Source organism: Odontesthes bonariensis, chromosome 16 (genome assembly GCF_027942865.1).
Source record: "Odontesthes bonariensis isolate fOdoBon6 chromosome 16, fOdoBon6.hap1, whole genome shotgun sequence".
NCBI lineage: Eukaryota > Metazoa > Chordata > Actinopteri > Atheriniformes > Atherinopsidae > Odontesthes > Odontesthes bonariensis.
Window position 1 is genome coordinate 17,956,950 of NC_134521.1, and position 14,590 is coordinate 17,971,539.

Below are 14,590 nucleotides of genomic sequence, written 5' to 3' on the forward strand. Positions count from 1 at the left end.
AATTCACACGTCTTACTTCTGTTCCGCAGCTCTGTTACATACTGTTCAATTGTCTCCCCTGTCTTCTGTGCACATGTGAAGAATCTGTGCCTCTCAAATGTCACATTTCTCTTAGGTATACAGTAAGCCTCAAACTGCTCCATTATTTTATTCAGCTTCATTCCGTCTCCATCAGCAAACGTGAAGTTATTATAGACTTCCAATGCGTCCTCACCCACTACGTGCAAAAACACTGACGCTTGCTTTTTGTCACTTTCCTCGTCCAGTCCAATTGCCGCCAGGTACAAAGCAAAACGTTGCTTAAACCTTCTCCAATTTTCAGCCACATTCCCAGTCAGCTGAAGGGCGGGTGGTGGGTGTAAGCCGTCCATGTTGCTGTCGCTAGGTCCTCACGGCGAGTTAGCAACAAAAAGTTCACTGCTAAGCTGATGCGTCGTTACCGTTAGCTGGGTGGCTTATCGCGCTAGCTTGCCTCGGTAGCTCGTCCTTGTTGTTAATGTTCACGTCCGTTACCTCTCTTCAAGTCCATCTTCTGACACCATGTATTGTTTTTTGTTGTGGGTACTCAATAAGGACACCGTTGCTTGAAGAGATAATGTACTTTATCCAAGTTGGGTTCATATGCACAGTAACAACAACCAAGTCCGACCCTCGTGGTTCATGTGCTCCCAGACACCACACGCCCCCTGCTGTCTGGTAATATGAGCTAAGCAAATAAGCATTTGCTGTTATCATTACACTGTAGATCACAAAAACCTGTTGCACAGGCTGGAAAACTGGGTTGGACTTTCTGGAGCGGTCCTTAACTGGTTCAGGTCCTACTTAGAAGGCCGGAGTTATTTTGTTACAATTGGCAGCTATGAATCTGAGCGAGTGGCCATGACTTGTGGAGTCCCCCAGGGGTCAATTCTTTGACCTCTTCTGTTTAACTTGTATATGCTCCCTTTGGGTCAGATATTGCAGAACTTTAACATCAATCATCACAGTTATGCAGGCGATACACAACTTTATGTGTCTCTGTCACCGGACGACTGCAGCCCAGCAGACGTACTGTGTCAGTGTCTGGAGGAAGTAAACACCTGGATGAGAGATAATTTTCTGCAATTAAATGAAGACAAAACTGATATTATTCTGTTTGGTAGCAAAGAGAAGAGGGTCAGCGTTGGTAAATATCTTGAGACTCGGGACCTACAATCACTGACCAAGTTCGTAACCTCGGAGTGTTGATAGACTCAGATCTGACTTTCAGCAGCCACATCAAAGCTGTCACCAAGGCAGCTTTTTACCATCTCAGAAACATCAACAGAATTAAAGGTTTCCTCTCCCAAAAAGACCAGGAGAAACTCATCCATGCATTCATCTCCAGTAGACTCGATTACTGTAATGCTCTTTTAACTGGACTTCCCAAAAAGAGCATTAAACATCTGCAGCTCATCCAGAACGCTGCTGCTAGAGTTTTAACCCGGACTAAGAGATCTGAACACATCACACCAGTTTTAAAATCTTTACACTGGCTTCCAGTCAGTCACAGAATAGATGTTAAAAGCCTGCTGATGGTTTACAAATCCCAGAACGGTTTAGGCCCAAAATACATCTGTGATATGTTCAGAGAATATAAACCTAGCAGAGCTCTTAGATCCAAGGACTCAGGCCAGCTGGTCCAGTCCAGAGTCCAGACTAAACATGGAGAAGCAGCATTTAGCTGTTATGCTGCAAACAAGTGGAACAAACTGCCAGTGGAGATGAAACTTTCACCAAATGTAGACATTTTTAAATCCAGGATTCTTTTATGTATTCTAATGCTTCTTCCACTCCCTGTTGCAATGCTTTTATTTTATGTAAAGCACTTTGAATTGTTTGTACATGAAATGTGCTATATAAATAAATTTGATTTGATTTGATGATAAAATTATTATTTTACAGTGATCTACAACGAAGAAAGTCGAAAAGAAAACAATGCCACTGTCAAGACCAGGAACACTGTCATCAATGATGCTGCTGCAGTATCTGGAAGATGAAATGCTTCGTGTATTTCTGTGTTTCACAAAGTTCGTGAGCCACATGATGTTCCGGTCTTATAAGGAGGAGGAAGTCACTCCTCCAAGATCAGTGCGACACGTCTGTCTGCCAGTCAGGACTGGCGTAGTGGAAAATTGCTTCTGGGGAGAAGCGCACGGGGCCTGTCCCATAGTCAGATACCTCACTCGTGTTTCAGAGAACCGGGGTTAATTTCTTAACCTATAGTTCATGCACGATATTGCTAGTATGGGATGTCATACAGCTTCATGTCAAAAGAGGCGAACTATCCCTTTGAAGCAGCTCAGAGAAAGCCGAAGTTTTTGTGTTTTTTGCCTGTTTTTTATCATGTTTTGTCCGTGTGTCCTTTGCTATGTTATTTTCCGAGGGTTTCCCTTTTTATTTTATTTATTTTATTTCTACGTTTTTACATTTTACATCTGTTCATAATTTTCATTCATTTTTATTTGTAAATATTAGCATTTTTGCTCAATAGCTTCCAGGTCATGTGATCAATTGACTCCAAATCAGCTTGGGATCATGTAACTACACTGGCTGCATGAGATACACCTTTTATTTTTATAATTTAGTTCTGTTCATAATTTTTATTAATATTTAAATGTAAATATTAGCATTTTTGCTCAATAGCTTCCAGGTCATGCGATTAATTGACTCCAAATCAGTGTGGGATCATGTAACTACACTGGCTGCATGAGATACACCTTTTATTTTTACAACTTAGTTCTGTTCATAATTTTTAGTAATTTTTAAATGTAAATATTAGCATTTTAGCCCAATAGCTTCTAGATAACGTGATCAATTGACTCCAAATCAGTGTGGGATCATGTAACTGCACTGGCTGCATGAGATACACCTTTTATTTTTACATTTTGTATCTGTTCATAATTTTCAATAACTTTATACACAGTAGCTCATCTCTGCTTTAAATATCACATTTTTTAAATTTTATTTTATTTTGAATACAGGAAATTGGTACACGCTGCAGTCGTCCTCTCCGTGTCTTTACTGTAAAGTCTGCAATACGAGTGCACTTGAAATGTTGGAGTGTTTTGCGAATGTCTGTCGAATATCCAACTTAAAACTAACTTCACTGAAGTTGCATCCCTCAGGTATTTTAACCAAAGTATGTCAGAGATATTTTACTGAGACATCACAAAAATGTGTCAACACATGAAATAAATGGGCGTTATATGTATCCTTTAAAGCTTTAATAAATCCCCTTGACTTGTTTCATGTCCACAAGAGATAAACACTACATTCTTTAACACTGAGTTATTGATTACTTGATAATGGACTTTTTTCTTGTAGATTTAGCTTCTCTCTTTTGAGAGATAAATGAGAATGGGATACACTGTTGTAGGAAATGAGTTCTGCCATGTTAATTTATGTACAGAGTTGGGTCTTTCTTTCTTCAGCAGTCCATCCATGCGTTATTAAACAGAATGCGAAGTGCTCTTCTTCGGCGATAGTCGTATTCTTTCTGACTGGATCCATACGAAAAGTACAGGTTACCTGAAAAGGAGGGAAGAATCATTGAAAACATCAAATCAGAGCATGATTCAGCTGCAGAGACTAACCTTTCACTGAAAGCTTACCTCTGTTCTCAAAAGCAGCATCCACTCTGTAACCAATCCCAGGGAGCTCTCTGTAAATGAATTTTGGGTACCCACTATCCATTCTGCCCCTCCTTTCATTGTAGCTACGTGGATGACACAAGAAGGAAATGTCCCTTAACACACAGTATCTGTTTACATCTGCTTTCAGCGCATATATTTCGTCAGTCAGCAATACACACCTCCAGAATTTGTTGCCCACAAAGAGGAGAGTTTTGCTTGTAAATGACACATGAACGGCAGCATTTACTTTTGTGACTGATGGAGGGAAGCCAAAGACGCTGAGAGGTTTGGGATAACCAGGAAGGATAGTGTTACCTCTGATCTGCCAGTAATGACTCCCTATGACATCAACAAGAAGATTAAGTTATGTTCCCTTAACATACTAGCATTTATATGATGCTTTTTTTTTTTTTTTTTTTTTGACTGGGGTTCTTTTGTACCTTCAAAGAAAATTACAGTATTCTTGTACTCATAAGCTGCATCGACTTTGCTGATTCCAGGCCAGACAGACTGAATTTTTTGCATACGTATGCCATCCCAGGAGCTGCTTCTCCTCCAGAAATAACTGATAAAGAAAGACCAAAAAAGCTTACAATGTGTGTTTTATCAGTTCTATCAGATGAACTGATACTTTTTTTTGTGAAATGTAATCGATTCGATGAAATGAATAGTGAATGAGTTGTACCCATCTTTAAAGAAGTAAAGCTTTCTTCTAATTGAGGTTGCGGCGTCAAACACCAGGTTCCGGTTGCACCTCTCTGGGGCAGGTTCTGATGTGGGTTCAGGCTCTGGTTTTGAGAGGGGTTTTTTGGTTGGCTGTGGATTTGGATCAGGTTGATCTGATGTTGCTCTGACTCCTTTGAGAGACAAAGAGTGACATGGCAGAAGTTTGTCATTGCTTTGACGATCGATGCTCCGTTTCTGTAATGCAATGCTACAATTACGAATGTGTGAAGTAGTTGAGCTCTCACCATAAATAGCTTGCACACCCTCTCTGTCGTCATCTGGTAGCTTGTACCCCTCTGTGTTCACATACTTGTAGGTGGAATGCATCAGGGCTGTCTGCACTTGAGAGTGAGCTAATCCCAGTGCATGGCCAAACTCATGGGCTGCTACTAGAAACAGGTTGGCTCCTGCACATATACACTGATAATAACTGCAGGTACATAATCATCAGTAGCACTACATTTAAATGGTTTCTTTGAACTAATCTTTCCTTATAACTTATCCCCGTTTAGAATGTCCCCCCCCCCTGTAGAGTAATCCTTTCATTCCTTAAATGGCCTTAGGTATCTCTATTCCTCCAACTTGTTTGGACACATCTATGAATATGCAAACTGGCCCCACCTTCATTAGTGTTGCACTGTACTCTGTTCCCCCACAAGCAGTCTGTATACAAGAAGTGGATGTTGGTACCATGACACCATAAATACCTGAGAAGTGTCTGTTTTTACACTTCAGGGCTGGATGTGAGGCTGATGTGACCAGAACTGTAGGGATTTTTGAAACCTTGTTGGGCAAAAATGCCCCATTCCATGCATTATTTTTTCATTCTTTTTAATAATGTAAATATTTTCAAAATGACCATCAGTACTTTGATCACAAGGAGCAAATTTAGCAACGTCATCATAGGCATACAGGGACATGCAGTTGATGTCTTTTAAATGGAAGTCTTTAAGAACCAGATGTGTTTTGATGTTTTTGAGGACTTGTTTTCTTAGAGTTCATGCATCAGACTTAGTGGATTCACTCATCTTTTACATAAAGTATACTCAAGATCCCACCCTGTAATTTGGCAGGACCTTCTCTTTAAATGTGTTACATATGATACGCTGGCTGTCTATGATGTGTCTAGCATATAAAAATTAAATATGTCAAAAGAAAAAGTCAGCACCTGCTGATGTAAGAGTCCAGTTCTCATCTTCATCAAAGTGAGTGTCACCTCCATGGCCTTCTCCGGGGGAAAATGCGTGAGCCAAGACTCCATTCTCCCCATCAAATGGAGCGAAATCTCCATGTTCTGTTTTTGAATAGAGAAGAGCTAGGTTGGCATTAAATCGAACATATTCTCTGAGGAGTATTTAGAGAGCACCATCACCTCGAGCTTTAAAAATGATCATAATGTCTGCTGTGCCGCTGTCAGTCTGTTTGAAATCCAGAGGAATGACATCACTGTAGAGTTTTAATGCTTTGGATAGGGTGGCATCTACATCACTTTGACTCAAATCCGGTGTGTAGTTTGTAATCCTGCAGAGGAGGCAGAGTGAAAAGGGTTCACAAAACTTTCCAGCGGAAGTTTTTTATATAAATGAACTGCATGAAGAGACTTGTTTTCTGATAGAAGATCACTGAAAGGTTCTGTGTGGTACCTATATGTGACCACAGTCTTGTCCCACTTCGGTCGCCCATCAAAGTGGCCATATCTGGTCACATCTGTAAAACCACAGCGTGGCCGAGCCATCACTTCCAGGGTGTTGGAGTCCAACTGCCCCGTCACCTCCAGCCCAAAAAACTCCTGCATTTTTCTGAGAGTGTCTTCGTAGGAGTCTAGAGAGCTGCGCAACACAGAGCTGGGAGCACTGACTCCCACATCAGAGAAAAACTGAGACAGGTAGCTCTGAACAAAGAAAGAAAAGAAAGAAAGAAAGAAAGAAAGAAAGAAAGAAAGAAAGAAAGAAAGAAAGAAAGAAAGAAAGAAAGAAAGAAAGAAAGAAAGAAAGAAAGAAAAATGGATTTGATCCATTAGCAATTTAACTTTTCCAATTTATTTTTTTGAACTTTATTGCCAATAACGTATAGCCAATACAAACAAACACACCACACAGAAACAAACAAATAATAATAATTATAACAATATTATACATAAAACACACATATACAAATAAAATTAAAAATAAAAATAAAAATACAGAAAAAAAAAAAAAGGTTCACCTTGATTGCGAGCTTATGTTACATTCGTCTTATACAATTATATGCTTAACCCATATAAAGATTGACAGGTGTCCATCTCCTAAGGAATAGGGGTAATTTTAACTGTAGGATGGCAGTCATATTTTCCATCACTTGGACTTGATTACACCTCTGTCTCCATTGAGCCACCGTAGGAGGCTCAGGCTGCATCCAACGCATTGCAATCATTTTTCTTGCGATCATTAGTAAGACATGAAAATATAACACTGGTCTTTAGTAAAGTTTTGTTCTGTTGTTTTCTCAAGCAAAATAAATACAGGGTCAAAATAATTTAAACATGGGCACAAATCAGCAAAAACAATTTGATTAAATCTTTTCCAACTGCCAATAGTAATGTTTTTACATTCAATGCTCTATTTACACCAAAGCATTACATAGATACTGCCACTATTTGCTGAACGTTACAATGCAAAAATATGAAATGACGGCACAATGTGTCACGCGGGCTGATTTTGATCATAATTTCTGATAAACCCGACTTTCTGAGATTATTATGCTGGTTTAATATTTTCGACAGAATCACAGACATCTTCATCACACAACAGGACAGGTGGAATTTTACATTTTCGGAGCCTCCATATAGATCGGTAAACTTGTGTTTTTGTAAAAAAAAGAATGTGAGTTCTGCCCCAGAGTGAATATCACACTTTGTACCCAGGTGTTTTGTTCCTTACTAATGCCAACTGGAGATGCAGCTGATAAATACCTGTGACTACCGCAGAGTCCTTCAAAACGGGACTGAATGCTGACTAAGCATTTTCCAACAGAAAAATCCTGGCACCTACAGTTTTCGACACACCCAGCGTGTTTACAACCAGTGACCATTGGAGCTACAAAATCAACACAAAAATCTCTAAGTAATCTCGGTCACGTACAACTTCTCCTTCTTCTAATAGAACTTTTTTACTTAAATTCCTTTGACTGACTATATTTTCAATGATGAAATCAGTTTGATATGTAGCTGGTATTTCCGAGAAAACATTGCACGCATTAACTGCAGCCCTTTGAAAAGTAAATGTGCTGTCATCTGGTGCATATGTTCCCCAAAAACATTTCTATCAACCTTCCACAGAAAATTCCCGAATGATCATTTAGAAATTTTCTGTCATCACAAAGTCGGACCACAGCCTCTGCTGTAATGTGCAAGGCATGAACAAGGCAACTTTCATGTTATGCTGTAAAATATTTCATATCAAAGGACACTGTTGCCAACATATTAGAAGTCTTCCAAGCAGTGTTTTGATTGTAGTATGACTGAAAATAAGAAACACGTTATTTTCTCCTTATGCTACAAGTTTTGAAAAGAGAATTACTATGATCTAAAGATTATGGAGATTAGATATAAAGGAAAAACTGTAAAGTTCTTCCCCCTCTATCACATACAAACAAATAATATCAGCGCAATATGTTGACCGTCATGGTTACCTGGGCTTTCGAGAGCTCCTCTGGGCTGGGTGAAGTGGTGGGCACAGCTCCACAGAGAGACATGATCCCCACCATCATCACAGTTTTAACAGCCAGCCAGTCCATTCTTCCTTTTCTTTCTTTTCTTTCAGAGAAGTAATAAAGAGAGTAGGCACTTTATGTATTATGCACTCCTGAGCTGAAGAACTGTAATGAACTTGCTATTTCCTGAAAATTGTTTTGGATGTGAGGAGGGTAGAGAAAGCTGCATGAATGGGCGATGAAACATTCCTGCAGGTGTTTGAACAGGCCCATCTTAGAACAACAGGAGAGATAATCATGAGGAGTCAGAGCTGGTGGCGCAGCGTTGATTTTTTTAAGATGACCCCAAAAGTGTATTGAGGGCATTCACAAATACTAATTTTTATTATCTTTTTTAAAGATGAAAAAACATAGTTAACGCACATTTTTATACTCTTACCTCATTAAAAATCCAAAAATATGTGCACAAGATGTGTCATGCATTCATTTTCAGCCCATTCTCAAAGTTGATGGACTGGAGGCCTCTTGTTTCTGCATCACAAGGTGTGTACTGTATTGCACCAGGCTTGCGATTTGTGATGCCACTAATCGGATTTCTAGTGAGCACCGTGTAAATGTACACTTTTACCAACAGATTTGATCACTTTGCACATAAAAGCTGCAATATTCTGCTGCGATAAACAGAAAAAAAGACATTTTCTGTGTAAATGTTGAAGTTTTATTTAGATAAATTAGGAGCATTTATATCATTCTTTGGACTGAAATCTGTTTACAACCTCTCTTCATTCTAAATAAGTGAAATTACAGACGGTAACAGGCAACAGTCTGCTGCTTATCAAGTGATTTGTTTATTTTTTTTTTATCAGATCCACCTATGTTTTCAAGATGTATTGGAAACCTTAAGAAAACTGTTAACATTACAATTAAAAACAGCTAACATAATGGTCTCTTCTGACCCCAGAACATCAGTGGCTGGTATGGTATGATGTAAAATGTGTACATTTTCTGTGAATGCTGAGCAGACAAAATTGGATGCGAGTAAAAAGGATTTATGCATGGATTACCGTTCAATTCAATGCAAGTAACCAACTCCATATTCATTTTATAGGGAATAAAAATGAGGCAAACAATACAAGAAAGGCAGCCATGAGATTATGACACTATGTCCCCGAAATTCCTTTTGTCAGTGTTTTGGATGTGGGATAGAAGAACAGATAAAAGCGCATGACTGGGCAATAAAACATTCCTGACAGTGTTTGAACAGGCCCAGTTAGAACAACAGCAGAGAGAAAACAACTGTGGGAAGGGGGTGATGAGGTGGTGTTGGGAGATGAACTGAGGGCGACAGATGGACTGGCTTAGACCTGCAGCGACACGGTGTGGATGAGAACTTAGAAAATATGCACCATCGACATGAAGGTGTTGGTTGAATCAAAATTCAAGAAGAGTCAACATAAGGGCCCTTCTGTATTTACCCTCATATTATCTTGACAACCTCTATATGAGTGTTTGTCTTATTTGTGAGAAAAAAGAAAAGATCAGAACAGTGAAGGTAGTGTTGCTGGTATATATATATATATATATATATATATATATATATATATATATATATATATATATATTTTTTTTTTTTTTTTCATTTCATTAACATAACTGAGGATTATCTTTGGCCTTCTAGTTTTAGATACAAGTTTCAGTGAATCCAATTAATTCTATAATAATTTTTGCATTCTTGCTTATATTGTCAATTTAAAATTAAATGTAGGAAAATGAAAAGTATTCAAATATCACACTTTATTTATACAGACACATTGTGTTTACAGCTTAGAATAAATGTAACTCAAAGGAGAAAGACAGACAGAATGAATAGAGAAATTATTACATTCTGAACAGATATATTTCAAAGGAACACATTTAACACAATGGCCATACATTCATCCATGCTCATTCTTGATTAACGGCTAGATAGTTTCGAAATAAATTGGCCTAGAAGTTAGTGCAGCGCAGGAAGTAGCTGTTCCTCAGCACACGGTACAACCTCCCGGTCTTCAGGTTGTACTCAAACATGTAGGGTCCGCTGTAGATGTAAGTAAAGCCTACAGAACAGAGACTCAAAATTAGTTTCTGTGCAAGTGAATAACATAGTTTTGGAAACTTTGATTATTGTATTTGCTGAAAGGGTTAGATGAAAGGCTGGAACATTTCTCCAGTCTGTCTGTATATTAAGCAAGATCCAGAAGAGGCTCAGAGTAGCTTAGCTTGGCAGCCTCTTTAAGTCTGCTATTTGACATGTTAAGCCTTGTGGTTTTATATTTTGGACTACATGCAGTGATTTGTTGTCAACACTCTTGCTGACACTGTGTGAATCTGCCAGACCACTCACTAGCAAAGACTCCTGGAGGTCATTGCACATGGTGATGCCCAGAACTTAACCCCTCATTTCTATCATATTCGTTTCTATCACCTCTTTGGCGGTTCCAGGTTACCCGTTTCCTGTGTTTCTAGTCTTTATGCTAAGCTAAGTTAACTGGTTGAAGCTTCATGTCTTCAAGTAAGCACATGAAAGTGACATTAACCTTCTTCTTTAACTGTTTGTAACATAGGTTATTTCTAAAAGGGACATATTACCAATTAGATTAATCTTCCATTAAAGATTACAAACTCTCCTTACAAACTCTCCTTACCTCTATACTGGAAGGCTGCCGTCACCTGATTGGTCAGGCCAGGAAATGTCTGATCCACCCTTTTTGGGAAACCTTGGTCCAGGGTCTGTCTGACCTCATCATAACTGAGGAGCACAAACATTAGAGACATTTAGTCAGGGGAGAGAATTAACTATGTCTCTTACCAAAAATTGATATCAATATGCTTTCAGTTCAACAAACCTGAAGTAATCGTTTCCTATAAAGAAGAGAGTTTTGCCAGATTCCACATCGTGCAGAGCAGCGTTAACTTTGCTCACAAACCATGGCAGACCAAAGGTGGTAAGATTTTTTGGATAGCCTGGTACAGGCTCATTGCCCTTGAAGGCCCACACTTTCCGACCTGTAATCAAAAGAGTAAAACATAAAAATGACTTAAAAATGAGTTAACCGTGAAACACACTAGGATTCGGTACTTTGGACTGAAAGGAAGAATGTTTACCTTTGAAGAGAAAGATTCTGTCTGACAGTCGGCTTTCATAAGCAGCGTCAACGTTAACCGGAGCACTGGGCCAGAAGTTTGTGATGAGACTTTGTTGAGGTGTACTGCTCTGAGGGTAGCTACGCCAGAAAAAGCTGAGAACACAAAGAAATCCAACTATTTGGTTCTTGAGGCAGGAAATAATGCTGCTTAAACTTTGGATTTGGATCTCAGCATACCTGTCCTTGAAGAAGAGCATTTCTCCTCGCAAAGTGGTGACAGCATCCAGTGCCATAGTTGAATCACAAGCATCAGGAGTGGTGGGTGGCTGTGATTCACCAACAGAGGGATCTTTATTGGGGCCTGGAGATTCAATAAGATGAATATTAAGAACACCCTGCATTGAAGAAAATCTCAAACAGTTCAGTAACAATACCACTAACTGTTCAAGAGAGATAGTCAAGTCCTGTTTGTTCCAACAAGGTGCAAATAGCTATGTGCTTGGGACTAACCATAGAGAGTCTGGATGCCTCTGACATCATCTTGGGGTAGAACAAAGGTGTCAGGGTTTCTGTATGAGTACAAAGGATACATGAGAGCACCAGGATCATCAGAGTGAGACAGGCCCAGAGAGTGGCCGAACTCATGAGCAGCAACCAAGAAGAGGGTGTAGCCTGAAACAGAAAATGGAAGACAGGTCAGTTACAGGACGTGATGCCACAGCTTCTACTCTGTGAAATAATGCGGCATTATGCAGAGTGTATTGTGACAGACTCACCTCTGTTTGAGCGGAAGGTAAAGGTTTCATCATCATCAAAATGAGCATCACCTCCAATGCCAGAAGAAGGAGAAAAGGCATGGGCAAGAGTGCCGTCACGGCCATCGAAGGGGTAATAATCACCATGTGCTGGGAGCAAGAACATCGTCGTGTTAAATTCAGATCATTCTTAGCTTTTCAGTCGGAACGCACTGATTTATCACCAGGTTATCGGAATTGGCCAGTTTCAGCAGTTTGACCACGTCTGACCATGGACCGCTCCATCCTGGTGACTTTTTACATTTTTCATCTGTAAAGGCACTGCGTGCACAGCAGCACATTCACAGACACTTGAGAGAAAGCATGTGTCCAGTCTGGAAGTTTTTCATTGTGATTAAAGAAGACCCAAAGCCAACAATTTGTAATACCTGAAAGGGGAAAATGGGCGTGTCGCTTGGCTGTCATTGCGTAAATGAAAAACATTGACAATTTCAGTGCTTGCACTGGATTTTTGGATTTATGGATTTTTGTCAATACTAGTAAATCTGGACCAGTTTCTCAGGGTCCACGGTGGCTGTTTTCACCCTCAAAGCAAAAATAGAGGCATGAGATCCTTTTATATAGAAGAGCCACCAAAATGCACTGAGTTAAATATTCATTATAAAGGCGTTTATAGTTCCAAGATGGAAACCACAAGCACTGACGTGTTGTCAGTGGAATGGTTATGTGTTTGTTGTATGGAGTGACATGTATTAAGTAACTGTCCTGCACCCACACGAGTACCAGTCATTAAGAGATAAACAGTAACCAGATATGTTCTGCAGTATGTATTGCAGAACAGAGCACTTCGGTTCAGTCGAATTTGGATAAAGTTTTTGTCAGTTTTTTTCATAAGCTAAAGTTTTTGTTGTATTTGTTATGTTAAATTCGATGTCTGCTAACCACTTGTCTTTTAAATGACACCTTGTTGTAGACCCAATGTCTGCAGACCATGTGTCTGTTGATTAACACAGAGACAATAATCATTTGAATGACCATTGTTACCAGATTCTGCATCTCCCCAGGCTATGGCTACACGAGACTGTCCCCGGGGGGGTGGGGTAAGGTGACGGTTGCAGAATACACACCTGAAAAAAACAAAGCCCCTTCCTCCTTTGTTAAATGCTTTTGATTCCCTTTGCCTGGGGTCTTTTCTCATCAGGAACGCTGAATGGTGAGAATTGACCTTTTCCTTGCAACGAAAATAAAAACCTTGGCCGGCCGGCAAAAACGACAAAGATCTCTATATTTCATTTCTCATCAGAGGTATTAGGAAGCAAGGGAAGATTTTTCCACGACAAATTTCTTTTCAGAAACGGAATCCCTGGGTAAAACCTGACTTAGAATCTAACAATATTTAAAAGATATGAAAGGATATAAAGACAAGCACTACACCGGAGTACTTTTTTGAATCACTGACATATGGTATGTTCTTTGTAGGTAAAGATTGAACTTTATACTAATACTCCGTAACATTTTTGACACATTAATACACATACAATTAGATTATGTTGCATCAAGATATGGTATAAAAATCAATATTGGACATTTTTCTTTTGATTCTTTCAGAACATTTTCCAAAAATGATTCCACATATTTTCTTTAGTCACTGTGAGTGCAGTATATAAATATAAAGGATATTTTAAGTGAGCACTTCATCGACTCCTGAAAATTGATTTCTACTCACACAGGCGTCCAAAGGAGATCATGATGTCGGCTGTGCCGCTGTTGATTCTTGTGAATGTCAGAGGAGTGACTTTGGCCCAAACCAGCAGAGCTTTCTGTATGGAATCATCCACCTCTGCGACGGACATGTCCGGTGTGTAGTTCTCTATTCTGTACAACAGAAATGCGGTCAAATGTATTTGATGGACTTACAGGTGGCTTTTCCCAAGCGTTCTCGCTTTAGATCCTTTACCTGTATGTGAGGCCGTTTTTTTGCCATTTCAGGTTGTTTCCAAAAGTAGAGAATCGAGCCACTTTTTCATCTGGAACGCCACATCGGGGCTTCTTCATCATCTCTAGGGTGTCAGCATCAAGAGTCCCAGTGATCTGGAGACCAAAAAACCTCTGCATCTCGCTCAGCTTCTTGCCCATGGGACTGATTCCCTGTCTGGCAGATGGGCCGACCTGCTGTGTTAGGTTGAAGAATTTCTTCAGGTAGTTCTGCAAAAGAAGACAAGAAGTAATACCAACCACCGAATTTTAGGATTTGTGAATATAACAGGAAACGGCAAAACAAACGGTACCTCTGCAAAACCTTCATCTTGAACAGTCACTTCTGACACAGGAATGCTGCAAACCGCAATTGCTACGCTTAATAGAATGCACACGCTGAAAGACCTCATCCTTCCTCAATGAATTTGACTTGTGCATCTACTCTGGAGTCAGATGTTATATACCTTGTGGGCTGGAAATGCTGGGGAGTGGGTGTGTTGAGCAACTGTGCTCTTAAGTGGATGACTCAAGGGCTATGCCACTTTATGGATGACAAGAGAAAAAAAATTCCCCAAAACAAGTCTGTCATCACGACAACATCTTACAAGACCCTTCCTAATGGAAAGAACAGGTTTTTGGATTAATAGTTTAGATTCTAATTGGA

The 14,590-nt window shown here is 39.6% G+C and overlaps 2 protein-coding genes across 2 annotated transcripts; both read right to left on the reverse strand.

Moving 5' to 3' along the window:
- Nucleotides 1–2,949: 2,949 nt before the first annotated feature.
- Nucleotides 2,950–8,295, reverse strand: mmp30 (matrix metallopeptidase 30). The gene is made up of 10 exons (XM_075486490.1): nt 8,049–8,295; nt 6,023–6,270; nt 5,752–5,900; nt 5,548–5,673; nt 4,625–4,786; nt 4,339–4,510; nt 4,094–4,218; nt 3,833–3,992; nt 3,633–3,736; nt 2,950–3,549 (listed from the first exon to the last, which is right to left on the reverse strand). The coding sequence occupies exons 1-10, from the start codon at nt 8,151–8,153 to the stop codon at nt 3,449–3,451; spliced, it is 1,452 nt and encodes a 483-aa protein (XP_075342605.1). The 5' UTR covers nt 8,154–8,295; the 3' UTR covers nt 2,950–3,448.
- A 1,553-nt stretch (nt 8,296–9,848) lies between these two features.
- LOC142401194 (collagenase 3-like) lies at nt 9,849–14,385 on the reverse strand. Its single transcript, XM_075486491.1, has 10 exons — nt 14,238–14,385; nt 13,907–14,154; nt 13,676–13,824; nt 11,971–12,099; nt 11,705–11,866; nt 11,432–11,555; nt 11,214–11,347; nt 10,955–11,114; nt 10,754–10,857; nt 9,849–10,165 (listed from the first exon to the last, which is right to left on the reverse strand). Exons 1-10 carry the CDS (start codon nt 14,334–14,336, stop codon nt 10,056–10,058), a joined length of 1,419 nt encoding a protein of 472 aa, XP_075342606.1. The 5' UTR covers nt 14,337–14,385; the 3' UTR covers nt 9,849–10,055.
- Between the last annotated feature and the right edge of the window lie 205 nt (nt 14,386–14,590).

Coding starts and splice junctions, on each gene's coding strand:
- mmp30 (XM_075486490.1), bottom strand. CDS start 8,153: ATGGACTGGCTGGCTGTTAAAACTGTGATGATGGTGGGGATCATGTCT. Junction 6,271..8,048: donor AGGAGCTCTCGAAAGCCCAG/GTAACCATGACG, acceptor TTCTTTGTTCAG/AGCTACCTGTCTCAGTTTTT. Junction 5,674..5,751: donor GATCATTTTTAAAGCTCGAG/GTGATGGTGCTC, acceptor ATTCAAAAACAG/AACATGGAGATTTCGCTCCA.
- LOC142401194 (XM_075486491.1), bottom strand. CDS start 14,336: ATGAGGTCTTTCAGCGTGTGCATTCTATTAAGCGTAGCAATTGCGGTT. Junction 14,155..14,237: donor AAGATGAAGGTTTTGCAGAG/GTACCGTTTGTT, acceptor CTTCTTTTGCAG/AACTACCTGAAGAAATTCTT. Junction 11,115..11,213: donor CAGAATCTTTCTCTTCAAAG/GTAAACATTCTT, acceptor TTTTGATTACAG/GTCGGAAAGTGTGGGCCTTC.